The 25,956-nt window shown below is 52.1% G+C and overlaps 2 protein-coding genes across 2 annotated transcripts in view; one reads left to right on the top strand and one right to left on the bottom strand.

Moving 5' to 3' along the window:
- Positions 1 to 16,333: 16,333 nt before the first annotated feature.
- On the bottom strand, positions 16,334 to 22,796 carry LOC120499437. The gene is made up of 4 exons (XM_039703171.1): positions 22,219 to 22,796; positions 20,651 to 20,759; positions 18,942 to 19,116; positions 16,334 to 16,466 (listed from the first exon to the last, which is right to left on the bottom strand). The coding sequence occupies exons 1-4, from the start codon at positions 22,794 to 22,796 to the stop codon at positions 16,396 to 16,398; spliced, it is 933 nt and encodes a 310-aa protein (XP_039559105.1). The 3' UTR covers positions 16,334 to 16,395.
- Positions 22,797 to 22,807: 11 nt separating this feature from the next.
- Positions 22,808 to 25,956, top strand: part of IGSF21 (immunoglobin superfamily member 21) — a 45,460-nt gene continuing 42,311 nt past the window's right edge. Inside the window, exon 1 of the mRNA XM_039703170.1 lies at positions 22,808 to 22,922. Within this exon, the coding sequence (XP_039559104.1) occupies positions 22,859 to 22,922 (64 nt within the window). The 5' untranslated portion in view covers positions 22,808 to 22,858. The remainder of the gene's footprint in view (positions 22,923 to 25,956) is intronic.

The raw sequence follows: 25,956 nt of genomic DNA, 5'->3' as shown, positions 1-25,956 counted from the left end.
GGGATAAATCCCTGGTTTTTTGAAGGATAATAATCAGTTTTGGCATTGTCCTTTCCCTCACATTCCAGAGTGTCCCAGCTCGGCCTTGGCTCCAATTTTCCAACTCCTGCAGGGAATGGGATGAGGATCCTTGAGATTCCCACTTCCAGGACTGGAATTTCACCTCCCCAAATCCCATCTCTGCAGGGAAATCGTGGATTCTCCAGGATGGATGGAATTTTGTTATGTTGGGAATTCTCCTCCCTCTTGTTCCCGGGGCATTTTCCCACTCAGTCCACAAATCCACATCCCAGAATGGAATTTTCCATATTTTTTCCTCATTTTCCATTCTTCCACCAACCCCTGGGAGATGCTGGGAAAAGACATCGGAATCGCTTCCAGCCCCATTCCCATCCCATTTATCCCCCCTGTGTTTTTCCCTCCTCCATCCTCTTGGATTTCCTGGGAATGTCATGTTCCCTTCTTGCTGCTGGATCAGCACAGGAAATTTAGATCCAGGTGGAGCCAATTTCTGTCCAGAACCTCCCAATTTTCCTTGTCCCAGAACATCCCTTGCTCCAACCACAAACTCACGATCCTCTCTTATTTTCCGTCTTTTTCTCCCCTCTCTCCCTCATGGAATTGCTCATTCCAGGTGTTTCCAGGTGCTGGCAGGGAATAAACGCCGGGATCAGGAGTTGTTCCATTAAATTAAATTTCTCTGTTCCCATTATCAGCGGGAAAAGCACAGCTGAGGAGCTTTGGGAATGGGGAAATGTCCTTATCTGCAATTCCATATGTGCCAGGCGCTGGGAATTGGGAACTGGGAACTGGGAATTGGGAATTGCTCCCTGCTGAAGCCACCAAGCTTGGAAAAGGCCTCCAAAATGACCAAGTTTGGGAAAAAATGGGAATTTTTGTAGCACCAGACCCCCTCTTTGGGGTTATCCTGGGGATTTGCAGAGGAAAGAAGGAATTTTGCAGCGGAATAAGGAATTTTGTAAAGGAAAAAGGAATTTTGCACAAGGAATAAGGAATTTTGCAGAGGGTAGAAGGGATTTTGCGTAAGAAAAAGGAATTTTGTGGAGGGAATAAAGAATTCATGGGATGAAGGGGTTGGCCCCAGGGCTGGACAACACTTCTTGGCCCTCTGTCCATGTGGATGGAAAAACTGGGATCTGGAGCTCTGGAAGTGCGATCTGACCCCATGGAATGAGCCACAGAACTCTTGGATTCGATGCTCAGAGTGAAGAGGAATATTTCTGTTTAACCTTAAAAATCCCTTTCCAGAGCTGGAGTGGGTCCCTGGCCATGGATCAGCAGCTCCTGGTGGATTCCCCCTGGGAATGACCTTGGAATGACCTTGTTTGGGATGCCCCAGGTCCCAGAAATGATGAGTTCATCCCCCAGCTCACGTTTATCCCAAAAAAGCTCCGGAGCATCAATTCCGTGTTCAGCCCTTGGAAAAGCTCCGCGATGACCTTGGGTGTCTCCCTCTCCTGCTCAGCCTCGGATTTTATTTAAGGGAAGAGAAAAAAGGGGAAAATAATTTGGAAATAAACCAAATAATGGGATTGAAGCATCAGGAAGAGCAAATTATCCCATGGGATGATCTTGGAATGTGATGAAGGCCCCACCCCAACCTGAGATCAGCAATGACACTTCCTGGACAACATCCTGGGAATTTTCCTGGCTGGGACGGGTTTTGTGCCATCCCCATGTCGCAAACTGGGATTGGGATGTGTTTTGTGCTGTCCCAAACTGGGATTGGGATGGGTTTAGTGTCATCCCAGACTGGGATTGGGATGGGTTTTGTGCCAATCCCATTGTATTTACTGGGAAAACGGGAAAAATAAATTCTAGTGAGCTTGAGTAGAAGTAAAGCCTCATTTGAGGCCATTTTCCTCCTGTTCAAAGTGGGATTTTTATGGGTTTTCCTGGATTTAGAGAGTTTTGGGGAAAGGGAAGATTTGAGATGAAATGTTATATTTTTTGGGAATAATTCCTCGTAAAGGGCTGGTCCCGCCCCGTTGTGTGCCGGATCACTTCTCCCTTTTTTTGGGATTTGTTGGAGGGATTTTGTTGCACAAAATGCTCATAATCCCACAAAAAAAAAAAAAGGGAATTTTCATTATTGGAAGTAAAGACTGGAGACACAGACACGCTGAACCACAGCAACACCAAACCTCTCGTTCTTCTCTTAATTAATTTATCAGCATCGAGCTTTTCCCACCTTTCCCCTTTTCCAGTGGATCTGCTGAGCGCTCCCCACCCCGCTCATCTCGTTCCCCCGGGATCCGCTCCCGCGCTGTCGCTTCCGTGAATCCTTCCCACCCTTCGCGGGTGCTGCCGTGTCCCCGAGCCGTCCCTGGTTGATTTTAAGGCTCCGTGACAGGTCAGGGACTGGATCGGTGGCGTTGATCCCGGGATTGCGGCGGAGCCGCCGCCGGAGCCACGGAAGTCACAGCGCATTAAGGGCGTGAGAAGGCCCCGTGGTGGCACCGGGAGATGATCCTGGCCCACAGATGATCCCAGCCTGGAGGTGATCCCGGCCCGCAGATGATCCCGGCCCGCAGATGATCCTGGCCTGGAGATGATCCCAGCTGGGAGATGATCCCGGCCCACAGATGATCCTGGCCCGCAGATGATCCTGGCCCGCAGATGATCCCGGCCCGCAGATGATCCCAGCTGGAAGATGATCCTGGCCCGCAGATGATCCCAGCTGGGAGATGATCCTGGCCCACAGATGATCCTGCAGAGCCAAGGGATAATTAACGAGCATTTAATGATTCCTGATGGCCGACCAGGGTGGGATAAGGCAGGAGAGGGATGAGTTTTCCCCGGATTTGGTGCCTGTGGGGATGATCGTGGTGCTGGAGCAGGTTGTGTGCGTTCCCACTGCGAGATCCGAGCCTTTGGGGCGCTGTTATCTCAAATCAATGTCCTCTTCCTCCCCCTTCCTGCTCCAACCTCTCCCTTTCCTCCTTTGGAGCGTGACAGTCACGGATGAGTTGGGATTATCCAAACCCTGCCTCGCATGCTGAAGGTGAAGGTGAACCCACCTTGGGTTTCTCCTTTGATTGGGTGCCAGGACTGCCCAAAAAACCAATTCCTGCCTTCTCTCCCATCCTTTTCCTGCGAAATGCCTGGATCCCGCTGGCGCCTGCAGGGAGGAAGTCAACCGGAAGGGAGGAAAAGCTTGGACTTGGATCCGGAGCAGAAACCAAGCCCTGCTGGTGCCAGGCCTGGAGCTGTCTGCTCCCGTCACGGTGGGGGTTCGTTTTTGCAGCTTTTCCTGCCAAAACCACCCCGGGGCGGCTCCGCTTGGATCCAGCTCCTTCCTGGGAGGCTGGGATCCCATCCAGGCCCTGCCGGGCGGCTTTGGGGTCTCTCGGAGCAGAGAGGGATGATGAGGTTTCGCTCCAGCCGAGCCGAGCGCCAAAGCTCTCGTTAAAATTGAAGGCGCTTGGCAGAGTTTAAATCTGAAACTTGGACAAAGCCGCGGTTTTCTCCCCCCCAAAGTACAATCAATTCCTTTAGTCTATAAATATCCTCTATAAATAGCGACGGGAAGAGGTTTTAATATTTCCAAAGGCTCTTCTGGGGGAAGAAAAGCTGGAAAATTGGGGCTAAACCCCTTTTTTTCCCCATATTGGCTCAGCAAATGCAGCGCCGCACCCTCGAGCACCCCAGAAAAGCCTCTTGGCTCTGCTCCGAGAGCCTCCAGGAGATGGGTTTGGAAAAAGCTCGGGAATAAAGCGGGTTTTTATTCCCAGCCGGCTGTCTGGAAGAGGCCGAGTCCGTAATGGGGTCAATGACTCGGCCGCGCTTCCCCCGGGCTTGGCAAGAACCTGACAAATTGCAGAGCTGCCGCCCGCCTGCGCTGCTTTCCCGAGACCTCCGAGCGGGTCATTAGTGCCTAATTAGCGCCTAAACGCTCTCATTTGTCCTGCCCTTGTCAGCCCGGCCCGGGGAGATCCCGCTCGGCCTCCTCCTCCGCATTCCACAGGCTGGAGCGCGGAAAGGCGAGAAAAGCCATAAACCCGAGGGGCTTTGAGTTTCTGCTTCGCAAAGAGATCCAATCCCAGCCCAGCACGGGCTAAAGCCTGGCTCGGCTCTTCATTCCTAGACTTGGCCTTTTTTTTTTTTTTTCCCCTGAGCCCTGCTTGGCTCTTCCTTCCTAAAGCCTGACTTGGCCTTTTTTCCCAGAGCCCAGTTTGGCCTTTCCTTCCTAAAGTCCAACTTGGCTCTTTCTTCCTTTCTAAATCCCCGTTTGCCTCTTCCTTTCCAGAGCCTGACTTGGCCTTTTCCTTCTAGAGCCCAGCTTGGCCCTTTCCTCCTAAAGCCTGTCTTGACTCCTTCCTTTCTCCATTCCCACTTGGTTCTTCCTTTCCAAAGCCCAACTTTGCGTTTTCCTCCTAAAGCCCAACTCGGCCTTTTCTTTCCAGAGCCTGACTTGACCTTTTCTTCCTAAAGCCCAGCTTGGGCTCTTTCTTCCTTTCTAAATCTCTGTTTGGCTTTTCCTTTCCAGGGCCCAGCTTGGCCTTTTTTTTCCAGAGCCCAATTTAGCCTTTCCTTCCTAAAGCTCGACTTGACCATGTCTTTCTAAAGCCCCACTTGGGTCCTTCTTTCCCAAACCCAACTCAGCTCTTCCTTTCCAAAGCCCGACTTGGCCTTTCCTTCCTGAAGCCCCCAGCAGGGCTTGGCCCATCTCCATGCCTCCTTCTCCTTCTTTTCCCAAGGAAATGATGGAATTCCCATCCCTGGAAGTGTTCACACCCTGTGGACGTGGCCCTCGGGGCTGTGTTCAGAGCTGGGTTCACGTTGGACCCCACGACCTTGGGGATCCTTCCCAACCTCCCCAGTTCCACGATCCCTCTTCCCTCTGCTGGCTCGGGTGCCGCTGTCAGCTCCTCCTGCTGAAATCGCCTCCAGTTTAGGAATAAATTCCCAGGTTTTGTGTTATCGGGATGGCAAATCGAGTTTGGGGTGGGGTTGAAACATTCTGATGGTTTTTTCCCTTCTTTTTCCTCCGGATTTTTTCCATCTCACTCAGAGCCCAGCTCGGCATCGCCGGGTGACAATGTGATGACAGCGGCTCCGAAAAGAGGGGGAGGTGATGGATTCGTGCAGGGGGGAGAAAAACGGGGAAGAGGAGGGAGGGAGGCAGGGAAGGAGGTCGGGAGGGAGCGAGGAGACGTGGAGATGCCACTTCGCCGCTCGCGCTCCCCGTGATTATCCCATCCCGGCTCCTCGGAGCTGGATCCACCTCCCCTTCCCTGGGAGATGGGACTCGTGTCCTCCCCCGCTTCTCCTGGCTTTTCCCAGGGTTATTTTTATAGATTTTGTATTTTTTATATTTCTACTTTTCCATAAATAAATCAGGAGCCATCCCAGCGCTGTGCGGTGTGAGGACGTGGAAGGAGCCACGTGGATCTGGGATTGTCCCTTCCCACGTTCCACCTGGAGCACAAAGAACGCCAGGGTGGCTCCAAAATTAAAGCAAAATGGGTCTTTTCCCTAAAATAATGTGGAGTTTTCCTCTTTTTCCCCCCAAGCTGTGGGTAAGACCTTGCAGGCTGAGTTCATTAGTTTTTAATTCATGTGCAGTTTGGGCTGGAACCCAGCTGTGTGAAAGGTCTTTTGGGATGCAGATTTTTGGGATGAGGGTTTCCATCCATGGAGGCAAAGCAGGCTGGGATTCACGGTGGGATCCAGGGGTTGTTTTCCCTGTGGTTCCCTTGTGAATCAGTTGTCAGCTGTGCCCTGGCTCTAATCTCATCCCAGGCCCTTCCTTTGGATTTTGGGGATCTCGTCTCCCCAAACCCTGATCCATAGGTGCGCCTGCATCCCAAATTCCCAGCCAGAAGGAAAATCCTTCATGTCCAGCCTCCGATCCTGTGGCACGTGGGGGTCGCAGAGGCCGGAGCTGCTCTCAGCCAGGTGAGAGCTGACAGAGAAACCCGGACAAATCCCGATTTTTATTATTTCCTTCTTTCCCCTCATTTCTGTCTCACCTTGAGCTCCCCCCCGGCTCTTCCCGAGGCGGCGGCACCTGGCTCCGGGATTATTTTTCCCATCCCTTTTTGGCAGCGCTCCCTCCTCCGGCACAAACGCAGCTCCTATAAATAACCACGGCTCGTGCTCGCTCCCCCTCCCTCCTTCCCTCGGATCCGTCTTCCTTTCTCCTTGTCTGTCCCTTTCTCCTGCCGGGAGGAGCCGCTGGAAAATCCAGGAGTGGGGGTTGAGCTCATCCATGTGCCCCTCATCCCTGGAACTGGCTGCACCCAAAGCATGTGGGGGAATTTTTAATTGGATTTCTGCAAACCTCCCCACCTGCCAGTTTCCTCCCCAGCCCCCCCATCATGAATTCCTGAATTCCCTTTGATCCTTCCCTATGGTCCCAAATCCAGGCAGCCGCCCCCTAAAAATTCCCCCCAAGGATGGCACTGGGTTTCCACCCCAAAAATATCCTGAAATCTGTGCATTTCCCAAAGGAAAATGTTGGTGATGATGTTTTCCAGCCTTTTTTGGGCACGACAGGTTTGGAATGGACTGGGAGGGAATGGCTGCGTGTGGATTAGGAGCAGGGTCCCTTGGCCCATGGGAATGTGGAATTCCAGAAATAATTCCAGGGCTGGTATGAGCACAAAGCTCCAAAAAGTCAAAATTATCCTGATAAAATTGCCTGAATTTTTGGGAAAAGCTAAAACTGAGCTCAACCTGGAGGATCCCGAAGGATAAATTCGGGTCTGGAGAGCGGAAACCGCTCCACGTGCGGCCAAGGATGGATTTGGGATCCCCCATCCCAGGGGATGGCGGGGACGGCAAATCCACCTTGGACTTCGGGTTTTTCCAGCAGGGAATTTGCCGGGAATGTGGCGGGGTTGGGATAATGAGATGCTGCTCACGCTCCCTAATGAAGTGCCGAAGGAAGTCGGCGCCGGCTCCCGGCAAATTAGATCGGGATTATTGGAGCAGTGAGAATGGAAGGATCCGAGATGGTATCGGAGCGGGAGGGAAGGGCTGGGAGGGGAGGAAGGATGGAAACCCCTCCCAAAACCTGGATCAGGGCAGGATCTCGGTGGCCAACTGGAGCGGGAATGGGATGTGGGAATGGGATGTGGGAATGGGGTTCTCTGGAGCATCCCCAGCTTTCCATGGGCTGCATCTCCCCAGATTTGCTTCTGATCCCATTCCTGGCTGCATCTGGCTCCCCTGCAAAGGAGATTTTCCTACAATTCCCAGCTGGATTTGGTTCCCTGCTCCTTTCCTTGGATGTGTGCAGCCTCCAAATGTGGCACATTTGGGAATGTGGGGGATATGGGAATGCTGGAATCCTCCAAACACGAGGTTTTTGGGAATGTGAGGGATATGGGAATGCTGGAATCCTCCAAACACGAGGTTTTTGGGCATGTGAGGGATATGGGAATGTTTGCATCCTCCAAAATGGAATGTTTGGAAACATGAGGCTCAAGTTGGGATCATGGTCAAATTTCTCAGGAAAAAACCCATTTCCAATGGATTTTTCCCCAATTTGGCCCTTCCCATCCTCAGCCAAGCACTGCTGGGAATGGGATGAGCCAGATCCGGCTGCCGGCTCCCCCATTTCCCTTCCAGCCACAATTCCCAGCTGGATTTGACTCCATGCTCCTTTCCAGGAATTCCTTGGATGTGTTTGCATCCTCCAAACATGACAAATTTGGGAATATGGGGGATATGGGAATGTTGGAATCCTCCAAATGTAGCGATGTTTTTGGGATTAGGAGGGATATGGGAATGTTTGCATCCTCCAAAATGGTGTTTTGGGAATATGAGGGAAATGGGAATGTTCTCATCCTCCAAATGTAGCATTTTTGGGAATATGAGGTTTAAGTGGGGATCGTGCTCAAATTTCCTTGGAAAAAAATGAGTTTCCAATGGATTTTCCCCCAGTCTGGCCCTTTCCCATCCTCAGCCAAGCACTGCTGGGATCAGGATGAGCTGGATCCGGCTGCTGGGTCCCCCTTTTCCCATTCCCACAGGATCCCTCAGGAAGGAACCACCCAGCAACGGAGCTCATTAAAAGCGTGGAAAACACAAATTTAATTAAAACCAACCTTGCCTTTACCAGGAAAATAAATCCGCCCTTTTCCATGGAACAATGGATTTTTCCAGCCCTCCCGTGCCGGGATTCCTCCCTCTTTTCATCCCTCTCCTTTATTATCCCTGGCTGGGAGCAGGCGCTGCCTGATTTCCATAAATTTGCATCAGGAATTGGGGGGAGAAAGGAGGAGGGGAGAGAAAAAAATCTGGAAAAATGAGATTTTCCAGTGCTGAGCTCGCTCCGAAGCAAGGAGCCCCAGCTGGAGGAGGGAAAAGGCAGGAAGGGGTGGGAAGGATCCTGGATTTTTAAAGTTCACCCATTCCCTGTTTTTTGGGGGAGAGAAAAACTTTCCCAAGCTTGTCAGGGAGCCGGAATTCCCAGTTTATCCAGATGCAAACCTCTAAAACAGGATCCGCAGGGCAGCCCTAATTCCAGGGATTTGTATTTTTCCTGGGAAGGATCTGGAATTTTCTGGCTTTTCCACGCTGGAAATGTCGGCTGCGAGTTTCCAGGTGAGGGAAAGGCCTTTGGGACCTCTGGGGCTGGGCTTGGAGGATGGGATGGGATAAAATCTGGGATTTGGAGGCTTGGTTTTCTTCAGGATTGGCTTTTCTTGGGATTTAAGGAAAGGCCAATCCATGGGAGCATCATCTGGGTGGGAGAGGAGCATGGAGATCCAGATGTGGGAATTATCCATACGTGGGATAAAATGTTTGAATTCCCCGGCTGGAGAGGCTGAATCCCAAAGCTGCTCCATCAGGATTGTCAAAATTATTCCCAATTGTTTCTTGGATGGGATTTTCCAGCTTTTTTGTGGATAAGCACAAGTTTTTGGGATGGTTTTCCTCCTGATGGAAGTTTCTAGGGATGGAGACCAGAGATTGAGGGACCGAGGAGATGTTGGGAAGAGGCTTTTCCTCACCCCCTGGAGCCTCTCCGTGGCATTTCCAGGGATCCATCCCTTTTCCCAGGGAATAAAGGGCAGGAAAAGAGGAAACAGCCTCAGGGTGCAGCAGGAGGGGTTGAGGGTGGATATCAGGGAAATTCCCTTGTGGAAAAGGTGGAGAAGCCCTGGAATGAGCTTCCCATCCCTGGAATTGTTCAAAAATCCCTCGAGGCATGGAATTCCTGTGGGAATGGTTGGAATCCATGACCTTGATGGCCTTTTCCCTTTTCCCACCTGAACAATTCCATGATCCAACAGCCAAGGATGGGGATTGACCATGGCGTCAAATCCCAAATCCCAAACACTTTTGGGATGTTTTCCTTGTTTTTACTTGGAAATAAACCCAGCTCCGAGGGTTTTCCATTCCCAAGGAGAAAATGATCCCTCAATCCACAGCGAGAATCCGGCAGTTTTTTGGGGAGGGAATGCCCAGAGGGAGCCATTTCCAGGTTTTTGGGGCTCAAACTCTTTCTCTTCCCATTCCATTCCCACATCATGGATGGATCCTGGGCATTCCTTTATCCCTGTCAGAGGTGGGACAGGTGCCTGGAAGTGATGCGGAATTCCCAAGATTTCAAGGAATTATGGATGAGTTATGATGGTGCCAGTCGAGGCTCGTGGTCCCATCAGATCCCATCCCAAGATCTGGGGGAATCATGGATGATTTATGGAATTCTGGAGGATGGCAAAGGGGCGTGGTCCCGCTGGATCCCACCTTCATCATCCTGAAGTCGGGATTAAATCCGGGATTTTTGCAGCCGTTCCCAAGCCCTGGTTTCCATATTCCAGCCAGTTCTGAGGATGGAGAAGGTGGGAAAGAGCTGGAATAAATTCCTGGATTTGAGGAATTCTTATGGGAGTTCATCTGCTCATCCCGGAAAGGGAGAAATTCCCGGGAAGTCGACTCGTGTCACATCCCAGCCGGTTTTTGGTTCAATTCCACGGAAATCCCATTTTCTTCTCTGGAATGACCTGGGGCAAAGACAAATCCCTGGAATTGGGGCTTTGCTGCCTGCTCAGCCCTTCCTGGGCTTCCACCTTGGATCCAGCTTTGATCTCCAGCCCTTCCCCATCCCGCTTCAGTGGGATGTCCTTCGGGAATGAGGGCTGGAATATTTCCAGGGGTTTTTTCCCTGGTTTTTCTCCTCCTGTGTAGAGTTTTGGGGGAAACTGAAGCATCTTCCCCCCTTTTCTTTGGTTTTCCAGCCTGGATTTTCTGCCTTTCCTGGGAATTTTCCATTGCCTGTTGATCCAGGCTCATGGATGGAGATTTTCCTCTTTTTCCTCAGCTTTTTTTCCCTTTTCTCCCTTTTTTGTCTTCCCCCTCCCTTTTTTGTCTCCCCCCCCCCTTTTTTCCCTCCCCTCCCCTTTTCCCCCTTTTCCCCCTTTCCCTCCACTTTTTTTTCTTCTCGGAAAAATTTACTTTTGTTGGTACCTCCAATGCAAAACCAGCACACCCTCTTTTTCCCCTTTTCCCCTTTTTACAATTTTTTCCTTTTTCCCCCTTTTCCCCTTTCTCGAGCTCCCTTTTCCCAGGAAAAATGCAGCAAAAAATGGATTTTTAAGGAAACCTCCCCTGACCTCTCCCCATGGATTTTGGGATCAGGAGGAGTTCCTCACCTTGGGAAGCAGAGCAGCAGCTCCTCCTGATCCCCTGGAATTTCAGGAGCTGCTACTTTCCCAATCCAGGGGTGAGAATTCCCATCAGGAATTCTTCCAGCTGAAGGAGGAGCCTCCCGCTCTTCCCTCGGGAACGGGAGCTGGGGGTGGATTTTTCCATCACCGCCTCGCACTGGGAATATTTTACACCTTTTTAGGTTTGGTTTTTTTTAATTTTTTTTTTCCAGGGGGCTGGAGAAAAGCTCTGGTTTGTGGATTCCAGAATTCCAGGGTTTTTTGGGGAGGTGGGAACAGCTGCACCCACTGGTGCCACGGAGTCGCAGTGGGAGTGGGAAGCTCCTGGGAACGCAGGGAGCAGCGGGAATGTGCCGAGCGGGATTTGGGGGAATTTCTGATGATTCCAGGCCTGTTGTGGGGTCAGGTTGGTTTTCCCAGTGTGGGATGTTCCCGTTGGATCTGTTCCCGGCCAAGCCAAAGGAAGGAACGGCTGGAAAAGCAGGAGAGGAGAGGTTTTGATGGGAATTCGGGGGTTTTTGGGGTTTGCAGGAGGAAAGAAGTGAAGTTGTGCTGGGATGACAACGGGATTTGTGTTCCTGGAAATCTGGGGTTTTTTTGGGATTTGCAGAAGCAAGCATCAAGAATTGTGTTGGGAGGATAACAGGATTTCTGTTCCTGGGAATTTGGGGGGTTTGGGGATTTTGCAGGGCAAAGCAGCGAAGTTGTGTTTGGGGGACAACGGGATTCTACAGTGCTCCTGGGATTTGGGGATTTTGGGAATTTTGCAGGAACTTGGAAGTTGTGCTGGTGCCACGTCAAGGATTCTGGGAAAGGAAGGCAACAAAGCAGCAGGAGGAGCCGGGATTCCCAAATTTTGTATGGAAACATTTCCAGAGCTAGTGGAGCTGTGGAAACTTGGAGCGATCTGAAGGAAAAACCTCTGGGTTCCAGGATTTTGGGATCCCGGTGCAATCTGGATTTAATTGGGGTGAGGGGATTGAACCCCCCAGGGAGCTGGGAATGAGCTGGGAAGCTGGAATTGGAAAGGGAATGATGATGTTGGGAAAGAAAAGGTCAGAGTTGGGAAGTGGTGGGAAAATCCCGCCGGATTCCTCTGCCAAGGATGCAGCTTTGGGAGCAGCCAGGAGAGGTTTTGGTGGGAATTTGGGGGTTTTTTTGGGATTTGGCAGGAGCAAATCATCAACACTTGTGCTGGGGGGCGACGGAATTTGTGCTTCTGGGAATCTGGGGATTTTTTGGGATTTTGCAGGAGCAAAGCAGTGAGTTTGTGCTGGTATAACAATGGGATTTGTGTTTCTTGGAATTTTGGGTTTTTTTGGGATTTTGCAGGAGCAAATCAGTGAGTTTGTGCTGGTATAACAATGGGAGTCATGTTTCTTGGAATTTTGGGGTTTTTTGGGATTTTGCAGGAGCAAAGCAGTGAGTTTGTGCTGGTATAACAATGGGATTTGTGTTTCTTGGAATTTTGGGGTTTTTGGGATTTTGCAGGAGCAAAGCAGTGAGTTTGTGCTGGGAGGACAACGGGATTTGTGTTCCTGGGAATTTTGGGGTTTTTTTCTGGGGATTTTGCAGGAGCAAAGCAGTGAAGTTGTGCTGGAAGGATGAAGGGATTTGTATTCCTGGGAATTTTGGGTTTTTTTTGGGATTTGCAGTAGCAAAGCAGTGAACTTGTGCTGGTATAACAATGGGATTCGTGTTTCTTGGAATTTTGGGGTTTTTGGAGATTTTGGAGAAGCAAAGCAGTGAGTTTGTGCTGGGAGGACAACGGGATTTGTGTTCCTGGGAATTTGGGGTTGGGCTGCTGGGGGGTGCAGCCAGAGGGGACTGGCAGCATCCTTGAACCCCCACTTTTCCAGGGAATCCGGGCTGTTCCCGATGGCCGGGAATTGGCCGTGTGGGACCAGGAGTCATCCTGAGTCAGCACTTCCAGGTGGGCCGGGCCACCCGGAACGCGTGGGGGAGAGCGCCTAAATCCGGCTGGGAATGACTCAGAGCACGAGGGACTGGCTCAGCCACCCCCAGCTCCCTTCTCCTGGATTCCCAAAGCTCCGGAGGAGAAGGAAAGCTCCGGAGGCCTCAGAGGGATGGATTTAGGATGGCTCTGCTTCCATCCCTCAGGAAGCTCCAGCTTGGCCACTCCCATTGGCATTTTTTCCTTGTTATTTTAATTTATTCCTGAGGATTTCAATTTTTCATGGAGCTTCCCATAGTTGGAAAAAACCCCTGGAATGTGCAATGAGCATATTTCTCATTTTCTCCCTCCTTTTTTTTCATTTTTCTCCTTTTTTCTCCTCCTTTTTCCTGCTCCTTTTTCCTCCTTTTCTTCCCCCTTTCTCTTTCTTCCCTACTTTTTCCTCCTTTTTTTTGTTCTTTCTTCCCTTCTTTTTTCCCCTCTCCTTTTTTCCTGCTCCTTTTTCTCTCCTCCTTTTTTTCCTACTTTTTTTACCTCCTTTTTCCCTCCTTTTCCCCTCATTTTTCCTTTGCCTTTTCTCCGTGTCCAATCTGGGACAATCCCTGTGGCAAAGGCTGCTGGGGTGGCTCCATCCCTTCCTTCCCAACCCCTCCCAGGGCTCTTCCTGCTCCCATCCCAGCTTTTCCAGCTCCTTCCAACCTTGGGAAACTTCTCCCCGAGGAGCAGGAGCCATTCCAGGGGAGCAGATGGCTGAGGAGGAGGAAAATCATGGATGCAAATTCTCCGGGATGTCTTTGCAACATTCCCAGTCAAGGTCGTGCTGCTGGGAAAAGCATCCTGCAGGATCTTCCCCCCGTCCCCCAAACTTTGGGATATTTCATGGATATTTGAAGCCTTCAAGCGAGGAATCCTCATCCATCAGCTGGGACAAACCTGGATTTTTAGGGATGCTCAGGATCCTGGGATGGCAATTCTGGGCTTGCAGCAGCCGGAATTGCTGAGAGTTTGTGACATCTCCACAAAATTACCATTCCCAGATTTCCCAAGTCTGGGAAATTTCCCGGATTTCCCAAGTCTGGTTTCCTTGTGGGAAAATGGGATCTTCTGGAGATTCCCCACAAGAAACCCTTTGGAATGTGGGGATTTATTTGGATATCCAGGGGAGAATCAGTAGAAACGGACCCAAAAATTCTCAAAGCCACAGAACTTCCCTGGACCCCTGGAAAACTTCCAGACTCCATCCTGGGATGAGAAAATTCCATGTTTATTTCCCCCCACGTGGATTTAGGAGGAGCAGCAGAGCCAGGGGTGCTGGAATTCGAGAGATCAAAGGAATTTGGGCCTCATTATCTCCAAATTCCAGGGAAGCTGAGGCTGAAAGCCGGGAAATCTCCCAGCAGCCGAAAGCTGAGCGGGATGGAGGGAAAGCAGAATTCCCAAATCCCTGCTCTGCTGACGAGGTGGAAGCGCGGAGCTGAAATCGCCGTGGAGCCTTCGGAGCCGCGGCGGCTCCGAGCGGGAATAATTCCGCTTGAAAGAGCCGGATTGAGGCGGAGAGGGATTTTTCCCAAAGAAGTGACAGCTCGGAGCTGGGCTGTGGCGTGGGGAGTTATTTTGGGAGGAAAGGCGGATTTCAGTGTCATTCCAAGGAGTTTCATCTTCTGTCGGCAAACTCCATCCCTGGATTTTGTGCTGCCATTGGAACAGCTGGAATTATTTGTATCCCAAAGTTCTGCCTCATCCCAAAATTCCTGCTTGCTGCTGTAGGAATAACCGGGATGAGGAAGCCTTGGCACAATTTATCCAGGGAATCTGGGGCTGCTCCGTCCCTGGAGTGTCCCAGGACAGGGCTTGGAGCACCCTGGGATAGATTTGTTCCAACCCGAAGCATTCCAGGACTCCATGTGTTGGGTTAGGCGGAATAATTGGGATAAGTCCTTCCCTAGGAGGGTGACAAGACCCTGGGATGGAATTCCAGAGCAGCTGTGGCTGCCCCTGGATCCCTGGAAGTGCCAAGGCCAGGCTGGATGGGGCTTGGAGCAGCCTGGGATCATGGGAAGTGGATTGGAATGGGATCAGCTTCCAGATCCTTCCCAACCCATCCGAAAAATTCCGGATTTGTCACAGCCTGTTCCCATCTTTCCATGACCAGGTGGGGATGGAACCAGCTGGAGATGTCCCCGTTTCCCAGCCAGTATTCCCAGCTTCCAGCCAATATTTCCAATTTCCAGATCAAAGTGAATATTCCCAGTTCCCAGTCAATATTTCCAGTCAATATTCCCAGTTCCAAGCCAATATTTCCAGTCGATTTTCCTGGTTCCCAGAAATATTCCTGGTTTCCAGCCAATATTCCCAGTTCCCAGTCAATATTTCCAGCCAATATTCCCAGTTCCTAGTCAATTTGCCCAGTTCCCAGAAATATTCCTGGTTTCCAGCCAATATTCCCCGTTCCCAGTCAATTTGCCCAGTTCCCAGAAATATTCCCAGCACCCAGGTAAATATCCCAGAAATATTCCCAGTTCCCAGTCAACATTCCCAGTTCCCAGTCAATATTTCCAGTCAATATTCCCAGTTCCAAGCCAATATTTCCAGTCGATTTTCCTGGTTCCCAGAAATATTCCTGGTTTCCAGCCAATATTCCCAGTTCCCAGTCAATATTTCCAGCCAATATTCCCAGTTCCTAGTCAATTTGCCCAGTTCCCAGAAATATTCCCAGCACCCAGGTAAATTTCCCAGAAATATTCCCAGTTCTCAGCCAATATTCCCAATTCCCAGCCAATATTCCCATTTTCCAGTCAACATTCCCAGTTCCCAGTCAACATTTCCAGTCAATTTTCCTGGTTCCCAGTCAATATTCCCAGAAACATTCCCAGTTCCCAGTCCTGGATGCTCCCCACGCGTTCCCAAATCCCTTTGCTTCTCGAGGGCCCTCCGTGCTTCCGGGGCTGGAATTTAATTTTGCTTCCCAACCAAAAAATCCCCACACCCCCCCAAAATCTCCTGTGCAGGAGTGAGAATTAATTAAATGAATTTAAAATTAATTAAATTAATTAAATTAATTAAATTAATTGAATTAATTAGTGGCCATTGTGTCATTAACGCCAGACTTTAATTAAATTGTGTGGAGATAACGACTCTGGAGCTTCCCAACAGCCGAACATTCCCAGGATGAAAAAATTCCTCCTAAAACCCATCCAAGGCGAGTCCTGTCCTCCGGCGAAGCTCCGAAGTTGGAAATTCCAGGTGATTTTCCACCGAAAAATGGAAATTCCTCCTCTCCCTCCCCTCTTAGTCAATATTCCCAGTTCCAAGCCAATATTTCCAGTCGATTTTCCTGGTTCCCAGAAATATTCCTGGTTTCCAGCCAATATTCCCCGTTCCCAGTCAATTTGCCCAGTTCCCAGAAATATTCCCAGCACCCAGGTAAATATCCCAGAAATATTCCCAGTTCCCAGTCAACATTCCCAGTTCCCAGTCAATATTTCCAGTCAATTTTCCTGGTTCCCAGTCAATATTCCCAGAAACATTCCCAGTTCCCAGTCCTGGATGCTCCCCACGCGTTCCCAAATCCCTTTGCTTCTCGAGGGCCCTCCGTGCTTCCGGGGCTGGAATTTAATTTTGCTTCCCAACCAAAAAATCCCCACCCCCCCCCAAAATCTCCTGTGCAGGAGTGAGAATTAATTAAATTAATTTAAAATTAATTAAAATAATTAAATTAATTGAATTAATTAGTGGCCATTGTGTCATTAACGCCAGACTTTAATTAAATTGTGTGGAGATAACGACTCTGGAGCTTCCCAACAGCCGAACATTCCCAGGATGAAAAAATTCCTCCTAAAACCCATCCAAGGCGAGTCCTGTCCTCCATTGAAGCTCCGAAGTTGGAAATTCCAGGTGATTTTCCACTGAAAAATGGAAATTCCTCCTCTTCCTCCCCTCTTTTCCATCCTTTTGGAGCTTCCGGGTGTTTCCTGGGATTGGATCAGGGAAATCCAGGATCTCCTCAGCTCCTTCCCGTCTCTTGGAAAAGACAATCCCGTGGGATGGGGAGTGCCGGGATCCGAGGGTCACCCATGGGATTTGTCCATGGGATTTCCAATGCCACGTGGGCTCCTGTCCTCCGGCGAAGCTCCGAAGTTGGAAATTCCAGGTGATTTTCCACCGAAAAATGGAAATTCCTCCTCTTCCTCCCCGCTTTTCCATCCTTTTGGAGCTCCCGGGTGTTTCCTGGGATTGGATCATGGGAAATCCAGGATCTCCTCAGCTCCTTCGCGTCTCTTGGAAAAGAAAATCCCGTGGGATGGGGAGTGCCTGGATCCGAGGGTCACCCACGGGATTTGCCCATGGGATTTGCCAACGCCACATGGGGTTGGTGGTGGTGGCACATTCCAGGAATTCTTTGGAATGTTGGCTGCAGGGAAAGCTGGGAAATTGTTGGCTGCAGGGAAATTCCCAAGGAATTTTCCTGGCTGCGCTGGAGGGAAAATTGGGATTTATTCCATGGGGGAAATGTTCCCAAAGCTCCTTGTCCTGCAAAAACTCCTCTCCAAAGGGCCACGCCAAGGTTGGATTTATTGATCCAGGAGCAGAGCCTGGAGCTCGGGAATTCGGAACCTGGGAAATGTGGGATAGGGGAAAGGTGAAGAATCAGGAGGTCCTGGAGGAGGAACCAGAAACGCTGGGAAAATCCCTGGGGGAAACTTTACTTGGTAAGAGGCTGGAATGTGACCGTATTTTGTGGATTTGGGATCTCTATTTTCTGGATCTGGGATTTATTTTGTGAATTTGGCATCTATTTTATGGATTCAGGATATGTTTAGTAGATTTGGGGTCTGTTTTCCAGATTTGGGATCTATTTTCTGAGTTTGGGATGTATTTTGTGGATTGGGGATATATTTTGTGGATTGGGGATATATTTTGTGGATTTGGGATATATTCTGGATTTTGGATCTATTTTGTGGATTTTGGATCTATTTTCTGAATTTGGGATCTCTTTTCTGGATTAAGGTATTTTCCCTTTGTGCCATGGTTTGGATTCATTTTCCAAGAAAATCTTCCCTGTCTCCCTCAGATCCCTTTTCCCTGTTTTTCCCAGCTCTGCTTTCTCCACCTCTTTCCAGGTGTTCGGATGGATCCAATCCCTCATTCCCGTCCCTCTCCTGCCCGAGGAGCAGCCATTTCCGTATTTATTGAATTCCTTCCCCGGGATCCGCAATCCCCGGCTCATCCCACTCCTGGTGCTGAGGGGTGGAGCGGGGATGGGAGGAGTGGGAAGAGACAGAAGGGAAAACCGGCAGGATTCAGGATCCTGCTTTTCCTGCCCTGTTCCTGCTTGGAATTCCTCAGCCTGGAGCAGCCCAACCATCCCAGCTCCCATGGGAGCCACCAGAACCAGGTGGAATTTTCCAGCTCCAAGGATCCCGTGCTGGGATCCAAAGGCTGCTTTCCATGGAGTTCATGGAGAAGGAGGCGCCGGGATTCTCCTGGAGATGGGAGCGGGATTCTGGAATTCCTGCTGGAATTTTGACACTTCCACATGGGTGGTTCCTGTCCCAGCTCCTGCTCCGGCTGCTCCAGCAGTGATGGGAAGACGGAAATACGGGAGGATGGGAAGATGGGAGATGGGAAAACGGGAAGATGGAAATTGGGAAGATGGGAAGAATTGGGAAGGCACCAGGATGGGAGGATCAGGGCAGGATTTGACAGCGATTCCCAAATTCCAGAGCAGCACTGGTGGCACTGACACCTCCTGCTGGGAGGAATTCCCAAAGGAAGCAGAGCGATCCCTCCAGGATATGGAATTCCCAGAGGAAGCAGAGCAATCCCTCCAGGATATGGATGCAGCAGGAATTCCCCAAGGGGAAGCCAAGCCGGGAATGCGGGATGGGGCAGAATTTGGGAATCGGGGATGAGCCGTGCTGGAGGTGCCAGCCGGGAATGCGGGATGGATGGGAATTGGGGAATCAGGGATGAGCCGTGCCAGGAATGCAGGATTGTTTTTCCAGGAGTGTCAATATCCCGGGATCCATCCCACGGCATCTCTGCTTGCACAGCCCCGGCTCTGTTTGCTCCCGAGCCTTTGGGGTGGGAAATGTTTGGAAAAGCCACTCGTCCCGGTGCCAGCTGTGGGAATCCCGCTGGATCCGCTCCTGCCGCCTTCCCGGAGGCTCCAGGGACCTCTCCCATCCCACTGATCCTGCGGAGCCTTCCTGGACTCCATTCTTCCCAAGGTTTGGGGAAGGAGGTGGAGCTGGAAAAGCTCCCAGTGGCATTCCCAGTTTGGGCATGTCCCAGCACTCCAAATTCCCAAGGAAAGAATCTCTGAATTCCCAAGGAAAATCCCCTTGATGGGCAATTTTCCAGGAAAAATGTCCCGTTACCTATGGAAATATCCAGGATAAACCTGGGATGGGCTCCTGAAAGCTCCGGCACTGGAAACAAAGGGGATCCGAGAGGCCTCAGGCAGGGAAGGATTGGGGTGGACATCCAGAAAAAAATCCTGGAAATCTCTGGGATGAGATGGCAGTGGGGCCAGGCTTGGGGACCACGCATCACCTGCAGGGAAAAAATTCCATGAAAAACTGGGAAAAACAAACAGCAGGAAGGAGGGACCCGTGCAAAGCCAGGGATGCTCCCAAAAAATGTCAGAAATATCTTAAAATTTCCTAAAATCCCAACTCTTGGTGGAGCGGCCTCAGGCCTGTGTAGAATTGTTCCCACTTTTCCAAGGGGTTTTCCCTCTGTCCCTGTGTCCGTCGGGCTGGGAAAGCATTCCACGGGTGAGATTTGGGGCTGGAAAATGCTCTGAGGGGTTTTTCCTGTCGGCTGGAGCTGTAGCCAGGTTTTTTGGGATTTCCACTGGAAAATTCCCTGTTGGAAGGGGCTCTGAGCATGAAATGAGTAGATTAAGGATTTATGTTTTTTTAATTTTGGGGAATTTTTAGGAGCTGCCAAGTGCCAGCAATGCAGAAGTAGGCTTAAGATCCCCCATCCTTCCCCTCTATCCCAAAAATTCCACATCCAGGCACTGATTCTGTTTTATTCCCAAACCAGCACTTCTGGCCCTTCTTTCCAAAAACCAGCCCCCATTCTCATCTGGCTTCCTGGGTCCCTCCAAGATAAATCCCAATTATTCCTCTCTCCCCAAATCGTGGGATCAAACCCCAAATCCGGCTGAAATCCCAAATCCGCTTCCCTCATCCAGCCAGGAGTTTTGGGGCTCAGCTCCAACTCCTCACCCTTCACCAGGCCTTGTGTGGAATTGGGAATATTCCCTCCTTTTTTTTTCCCAGGCGTCTCCACTAGAGAACCGGCTCAATCCCAAAAAAATCCCATGGGAATTCACAGAGAACCCAAGTCCATCCTTGATCCCCTCGATTCTACAGAAATTCCAGTAAAAATTCCAAATTCTTTGCGAGCCTCAGGTTTTCCCTTCTTTCCCCTCCTTATTCCCCAGTTTTTTCCATCTCCTCGGATTTTTTCCCGTGGTTGAGCTGGTGACCAGCCCAGCTCCGGGAGTGCCGGATATTCCCAGCCTTTCCTCGCTCCCACTCTTGGATTTTCCTGGTGCTCTTTCTGGATTTTTCACCAGGGAATTTTTCATCCCAATCCTCCAGTTTTTTGTTTGCTCCTCCTTTCCAAACCCCATTCCAGGAGGGACTTCCTGCTCCAAAATTCCTGGAATTTGTCCGAGGTGATGTTCCATCAAAACTTCCTCCCTGGGATTTGCTCCCCAGGATGATGCTCTGGGATAAATTCCTGATTATTCCAAATTTAGGACTCCACCCCTGAATTTGGGACTTTGTCTTTCAATCTGGGATTTTTTCCCTAAATTTGGGACTTTCTCCCTAAATTTGGGACATTCTTGCTAAATTTGGAGTTTTCTTTTCCAGTTTGGGACTTTCTCCCCAAAATTTGGGACTTTCTTCCAAAAAAAGTGAGACATTCTTGCTAAATTTGGGATTTTCTTCTCTAATTTTGGACTTAACCCCTGGATTTATTCTGGAAAGATCAAGGAAAAAAGAGAAACTGGAAAATTTTCCCCTTGGGAGTTTTTTCGGCCCAAATTCCCATTTCTGAGGATTCTCACCTGGAATGTGCTGCCCCAGATTCCGGCTGTTCCCAAGAGACGCCTGGAATGAGGCTTGGGCCTGGTTTTCCTTGGGAATCTGGGAAGGACAGGAGGGCACCAGCTCCATCTGAAAACAGGGATTGATTTTTTTAGGGAGTGAAGGGATCCAGCTTTAGATGGGAACACAGGAAAATCCGTATTTATGGAAAAAACCTCGGAATAATCATTTGGATGAGGCAGGAGCAGCATTCCCCACTCATTCCCTCCCTTCCCAAGGCCGGGAATTCCTCAGGGCATTCCAAGGCAGCTCTCACCAGCCACTGGATTCACGGGGAATTAAAATCCAGGGGAAATGGGAGCGATCCGGACACGGCGGGATTCGCACCCCGCGATTTCCAGAATTCCCTGTCTGCTCCGATGTCCCGGGAGCGCCTGATGGGCCGGGAGCTGCTCCTGGGAATTCCCCTGGAATCTGGAGGCTGCCAAGGAAGCTTTGCCTCCAGAAAACGAATCCAGCTCCCAACATTCCGGGTTATTCCCCTTTATCCTTCTCCCCAATTTGTGGGATTTGCTCCGGGGCGAGGTTGTGCTGAAAGGGGCTGAAATTCCCATTGGGAAGCTGTGGAATTGTAAGAATTTTTTTAATCCTGGTTTATTTTTGTTTTCCAAGGAGGTGTCGGAGCTGTCGGATCTTTGGGAAGCAATTCCCAGCTTCTGGAAAATCTCCACCCGCCTCATCCAGGGGTGGCTCCCATCCAAAGGAATGTTCCAGCCATGGAAACAGCCCTGGCTGAGGAAAGCGGGAGTGCTGGGGGAGCAGAAGGGTGGGAATGTTGCCTTTTTCCATGGAAAAATGGACAGGAAGAGCCAGACTTTGGGCTCCGGCAGCCGAGGGAAAAAGTCCTGGACTGGGGCATCCCGTGGTGATGGATTTGGGAATTTGTGACTCCTGGTTGTTCAGTTTTTCATGGAAAACTCCTTGTAAGGGGGAAATGAAGGATCTGAACTTGGAATTTGAGATTGGATTTGGTTTTATCCCAGATTTCCAGGCATTGAGGGATGGGTGACTCCAGAATTTTGTCCTGGAGTCTTTTCCCAAGCAGAGCCCCAAAAGAGGATCCTGGGAGAGAAAACTGAGATTTTCCATGGAATGGCTTTCAGGGGGATTGGAGCAGCTGGAATTCCAGCCCAGCCAGTAACACCAGTCTGATCCAAACTGGTGGGACTTGATTCCCAAAAAACTCTCTGACAGGAACTACCAGGAGCCAAAAATGCCCAAATCCATCACCATGGCATGGCCCAATCCAAGACTTTTTCTCTGGGCTGGAATTCCAGCTGTTTCCCATCCCCACCCCAGGGAAAACTTTTGTCCCAGCGTTTTTAACCCAAATTTTAGCCCCCAAAAAGGATTCTGAGCAGGTTTGGGGGTTTTCCCATGGAATTGGCTTTGTCCAGCTGGAAATCAGGGAGCGTTCCCCTGGGATTTTGGGAATGGGTGGGGGTGGAAGGCTGGAGGGAAAGGATTTGGGAAGACAGGGAGAGCACCTGGAAATGAGAATAAGGGATAAACATGTGGATTTTTGTACAGAAAGAGTTGTGGATCTCCAGCTCTTCTGCCCTCAGGAAGCCCCAGGCATCCCAATCCCTCTTCCCAAGGAATCCTGGCAGCTTCCCGAAGTCTGAGAGTGAAGGCAAACCAGGAAAAGCTGTGGGGCAAGGCCCTGAAGGGGTTGGGCTCCCAGCCAGGATGGAATTTTGGGGAGCCTGGGATCATTCCAGGCTGGATCCGGGGGTTCAGGGAGACAGGAATTGCCAAGGGAAGAGGGGGCAGGGGGGAAGCGCTGCTCCCAGTGCATCCCTGTGGGTCCCTGTGCATCCCTGTGGATCCCTGCTCCTGGATCCTGCATCCCACATCCCTGCCTGCATTCTGCTCCTCATCCTGAATCCCAACCCCATCCTGCATCCCAGCCCCTCTGTATCCCACATCCCTGCTGGATCCTGCTCCCTGTCCTGTAGCCCACATCCCTGACCATATCCCAACCCTGGATCCAACCGTATTCCTGCCTGCATCCAACATTCCTGCCTGCATCCCATTCTCATCCTGGACTCCACATCCCTGCCTGTGTCCTGCTCCTTTTTCTGCAGCCCACATCCCTGCCTGCATCCCAACGCGATGCCCGCCCGCCGCCCGGCGCGGGGGCCCCGCTGAGCCGCCCCGCGGGCACCATGCGCGCCATGAGCCCCCTGCCCCTGTGGCTGCTGCTGTGGCACCTGCGGCACCTGGCGCTGGGTGAGTGCCACCCCCAGGGGACAGCGACACCCCCGGGGCCGCGGGAGGGATGGGGTGACCCCCGCGCCCCTCCGGCCACGGGGCGGGCTCGGGGCTCGGCGCCCCCGCCCTGGGGTTTGGGGTGGCTGGGGGAGGGATGGGGGGCACCCACGGGGAGGAGAATCCACGGGTTTGGAGTGGGGAATTGGGGTTTGGTACCGGGGGATGAGGTCTGGAGCTGTTAGTGGGGCACCCCCTAACCCAGTGCTGGTGTGGGAGCTGTTATTGGGGCACCCCATAAACGGGAACTGGTGTGAGAGCTGTTACTGGGGCACCCCATAACCGGTGTGGGAGCTGTTATTGGGGCACCCCATAAACGGGAGCTGGTGTGGGAGCTGTTACTGGGGCACCCCATAACCCAGTGCTGGTGTGGGAGCTGTTAATGGGGCACCCCATAAACGGGAACTGGTGTGGGAGCTGTTAGTGGGGCACCCCCTATCCCAGTGCTGGTGTGGGATCTGTTAATGGGGCATTCAATAACCCGGTATTGGTGTGGGATCTGTTATTGGGGCACCCCATAACCCGGTATTGGTGTGGGAGCTGTTATTGGGGCACCCCATAACCCGGTGTTGGTGAGGGAGCTGTTATTGGGACACCCCCTAAAAAGGGGGGTTTTAACGGGGCACCCCCTACCCGGGCACTGCCGCTGACCCATGAGCCGGGCGCTGGGGTGGAGCCGTCCTTGGGGCGCCGTTTTTGGGGTGCGAGGGCCGGGGTCTCACCCTCGGGGCCGCCCCGTGTCCCCTTTCCCCGCTGCTCCCCAGCTCCGGCTGCGCATCCAGCCCTGCTCCAGCCGCGGAGGGGGGGCTGTGCTTTGGGGACCCCCACGAGCTCAGCTTTTGGGGGCTCGCAGCCCCTCCTGCCCCTTTGGGATCCCCAAATCCCCCACAAGGAGCAGCACCCCCCAAATTCCCGCTGTCCTGGGGGATTGCAGCTCCCGAGCTCCCAAAAACCCCGGGACTCCCCACGCCAGCCCCAAACCCGGGGCTCCGGGGAGGGAAAACCGCCCGGGGAAGGAAACTTTGCCCTCGTCGCGCCCCACGAGGAAGGAAACTTGCGCCTCGTCGCGTGGGATTTCATTCCGTGTCCATTCGAGGCGAATTCCCTCTTTTTGCCCCAATTCCCGCTCGGCGGGTCTCAGGTGGCCGCTCCTTCCCGAGACCCCGGGAAACGGGAGCTTTTCCAGGCGCCGGGAGATGGAGGCACGAGCGCAGCCTGCTCCGCATCTCCCCGGTTTTTTTGGGTTTATTTGGGTTTATTTTTGATTTTTAATGGACTTTGTGCTCTCCGGGAAGCGCCGGCGGGCGCTGCAGGGCGCGGGGCGGGGGAGCCGCGGCTCTGCGGGGCCAGCTCCACACAAAGGAGCCGATTCTTCCCCGCCTGCTCCCGATCCATCCCCCGGGCACGGCGCAGCCCCGGCCCAGCCGGGCGCTGGGATCGGGGCAAGAATTCCCCGAACCCCTCTTTTCCCTCGGCCGTGGGGTTCGGGTCCTGCCGGGCTGCGGCTGCTGCTCCGAGCCCCCTTCCCGAGCAGCCCGAGCATCCCGCGATCCCAGCACCGGGAATAAAACCTGCTCGGGAAAAGGGGGGAACTTGTGCCAAACGCAGCCCCGGCTGCCTCGCCTCCCCTCCCCGCTCTCCTCCGCCGCCGTTTTAAGGTCATGGATAGACAATTTCCAAGGAACAACGCATCCCCCCGGCTTTCCCGGAGCTCCAGCTGTCTGTCACTGGCGCAGGGATCATTTTTCCTGCCTCTCTCCTGCTTTTTTTCTCGCCGCAGATCGGGCGGTTGCTCTCGTGCTGTTGATTTCCTGAGAGCGGCTGCGGGGGAATCTCTGCTTGTCAGGGTTTTTTTTGGGGGGAAAAATGGGATCAAAGTTGGTTTGTGAAGGGGTTGGAGGAGCTCGGGGAGCCCGGGGGGGTTGGGGGTTAGGAAGTGATGGATCCGGCGTGGGGAATTGTTTGGGTTTGGGCATCCACGAGCTGGATTTGGGCTCCTAAACCCCACTGGAACTTGGCTGCATCCCGAGGATCCGCCGTGGTCGGCATCTCCTTCCCTATGGAAGCCGTCCCTGTGCTCATTTTGGGGTTCCCAACCCAAACCACCCCGGAATTCTGTGATTCCCCCGCTCGGCTGTCCCAAAAATCCCATCCCGAGCTCTGTTATTCCATCAGCCAGCCACAAATCCCGGCCAAATCCCGGGCTGGGGGCGCCTCCCTTTGCTCGGGGCAGCGGGGGCTGAGCTGCTCCCGAATTTGGGGGAGGGGGCAGAGCTTTGTTCCCGAATTTGGGGGGGCAGAGCGCTCGCCATTCCCGAATTTCCGAGCGCAGATGGCTTTTTCCTGGCTGACGGCATCCTTGGCTGGAGCCGCCGCCGTGCCCTCCCCTCCCGTCCGTGCCCTCCCCATCCCGGCTGGAGCAATCCAAGGGATCCAGACCCCGGGAAGCTCCAGGTGGGCACGGCCCCACTCCCCGCTGTCCATCCCTGCACCTGCCGTGTGTCCCCAAAACCCTTTTTTGGGGGAATTTTTCCTGCTTTTATTGTCCCCTCATCCGCATCCCGGAGGTTCCCCCAGGAATCCTCTGGAATCGCTTCCCACCCCACAAATCATCCGTGGGAAGGTTTTTTTGGGGCTTTCCAGCCCTGCTCTGCATCCTCACCGGCTCAGGAAAAGCCCTTTTGTGACCCCGAGCGCAGCCGGGATCATTCCCGAGGTGTTTTCCAGCCCTCCGGGAGCATCACCCCTGCGATTCCTGCTTTTTTTCCCCCTTTGTCCCCGGCTCAACCTCTTCCTTTTGCCAAAAAAAGCCGCCGGGGCCGGGGCTAAGTGGGTTAAGGAGCCGTCAGGAGGGAAAAACGAGGCCACGCGGAGGAGGCAGCGCTGGACCATGGAAAAGGAGAGGAGCGCCTGGAAAAGGGGCTGGAAAAGCTGGAAAAGCCCCCTTTTCCCTGGCTGAAATGCCTGAAATGCGGCCCCATAAAGGGCTCCTGGG

Source organism: Passer montanus, unplaced genomic scaffold (genome assembly GCF_014805655.1).
Source record: "Passer montanus isolate IOZ18808 unplaced genomic scaffold, ASM1480565v1 scaffold160, whole genome shotgun sequence".
NCBI classification, from domain to species: Eukaryota; Metazoa; Chordata; class Aves; order Passeriformes; family Passeridae; genus Passer; species Passer montanus.
The sequence above is the reverse complement of the archived record's forward strand: the minus strand, read 5'-3'. Positions and strand labels throughout refer to the sequence as shown.

Coding starts and splice junctions, on each gene's coding strand:
- LOC120499437 (XM_039703171.1), bottom strand. CDS start 22,796: ATGCAGGCAGGGATGTGGGCTGCAGAAAAAGGAGCAGGACACAGGCAG. Junction 20,760..22,218: donor GGAGATCCACAACTCTTTCT/GTACAAAAATCC, acceptor CCCTGTTTTCAG/ATGGAGCTGGTGCCCTCCTG. Junction 16,467..18,941: donor TATCCTGGATATTTCCATAG/GTAACGGGACAT, acceptor TCCATTTTTCAG/TGGAAAATCACCTGGAATTT.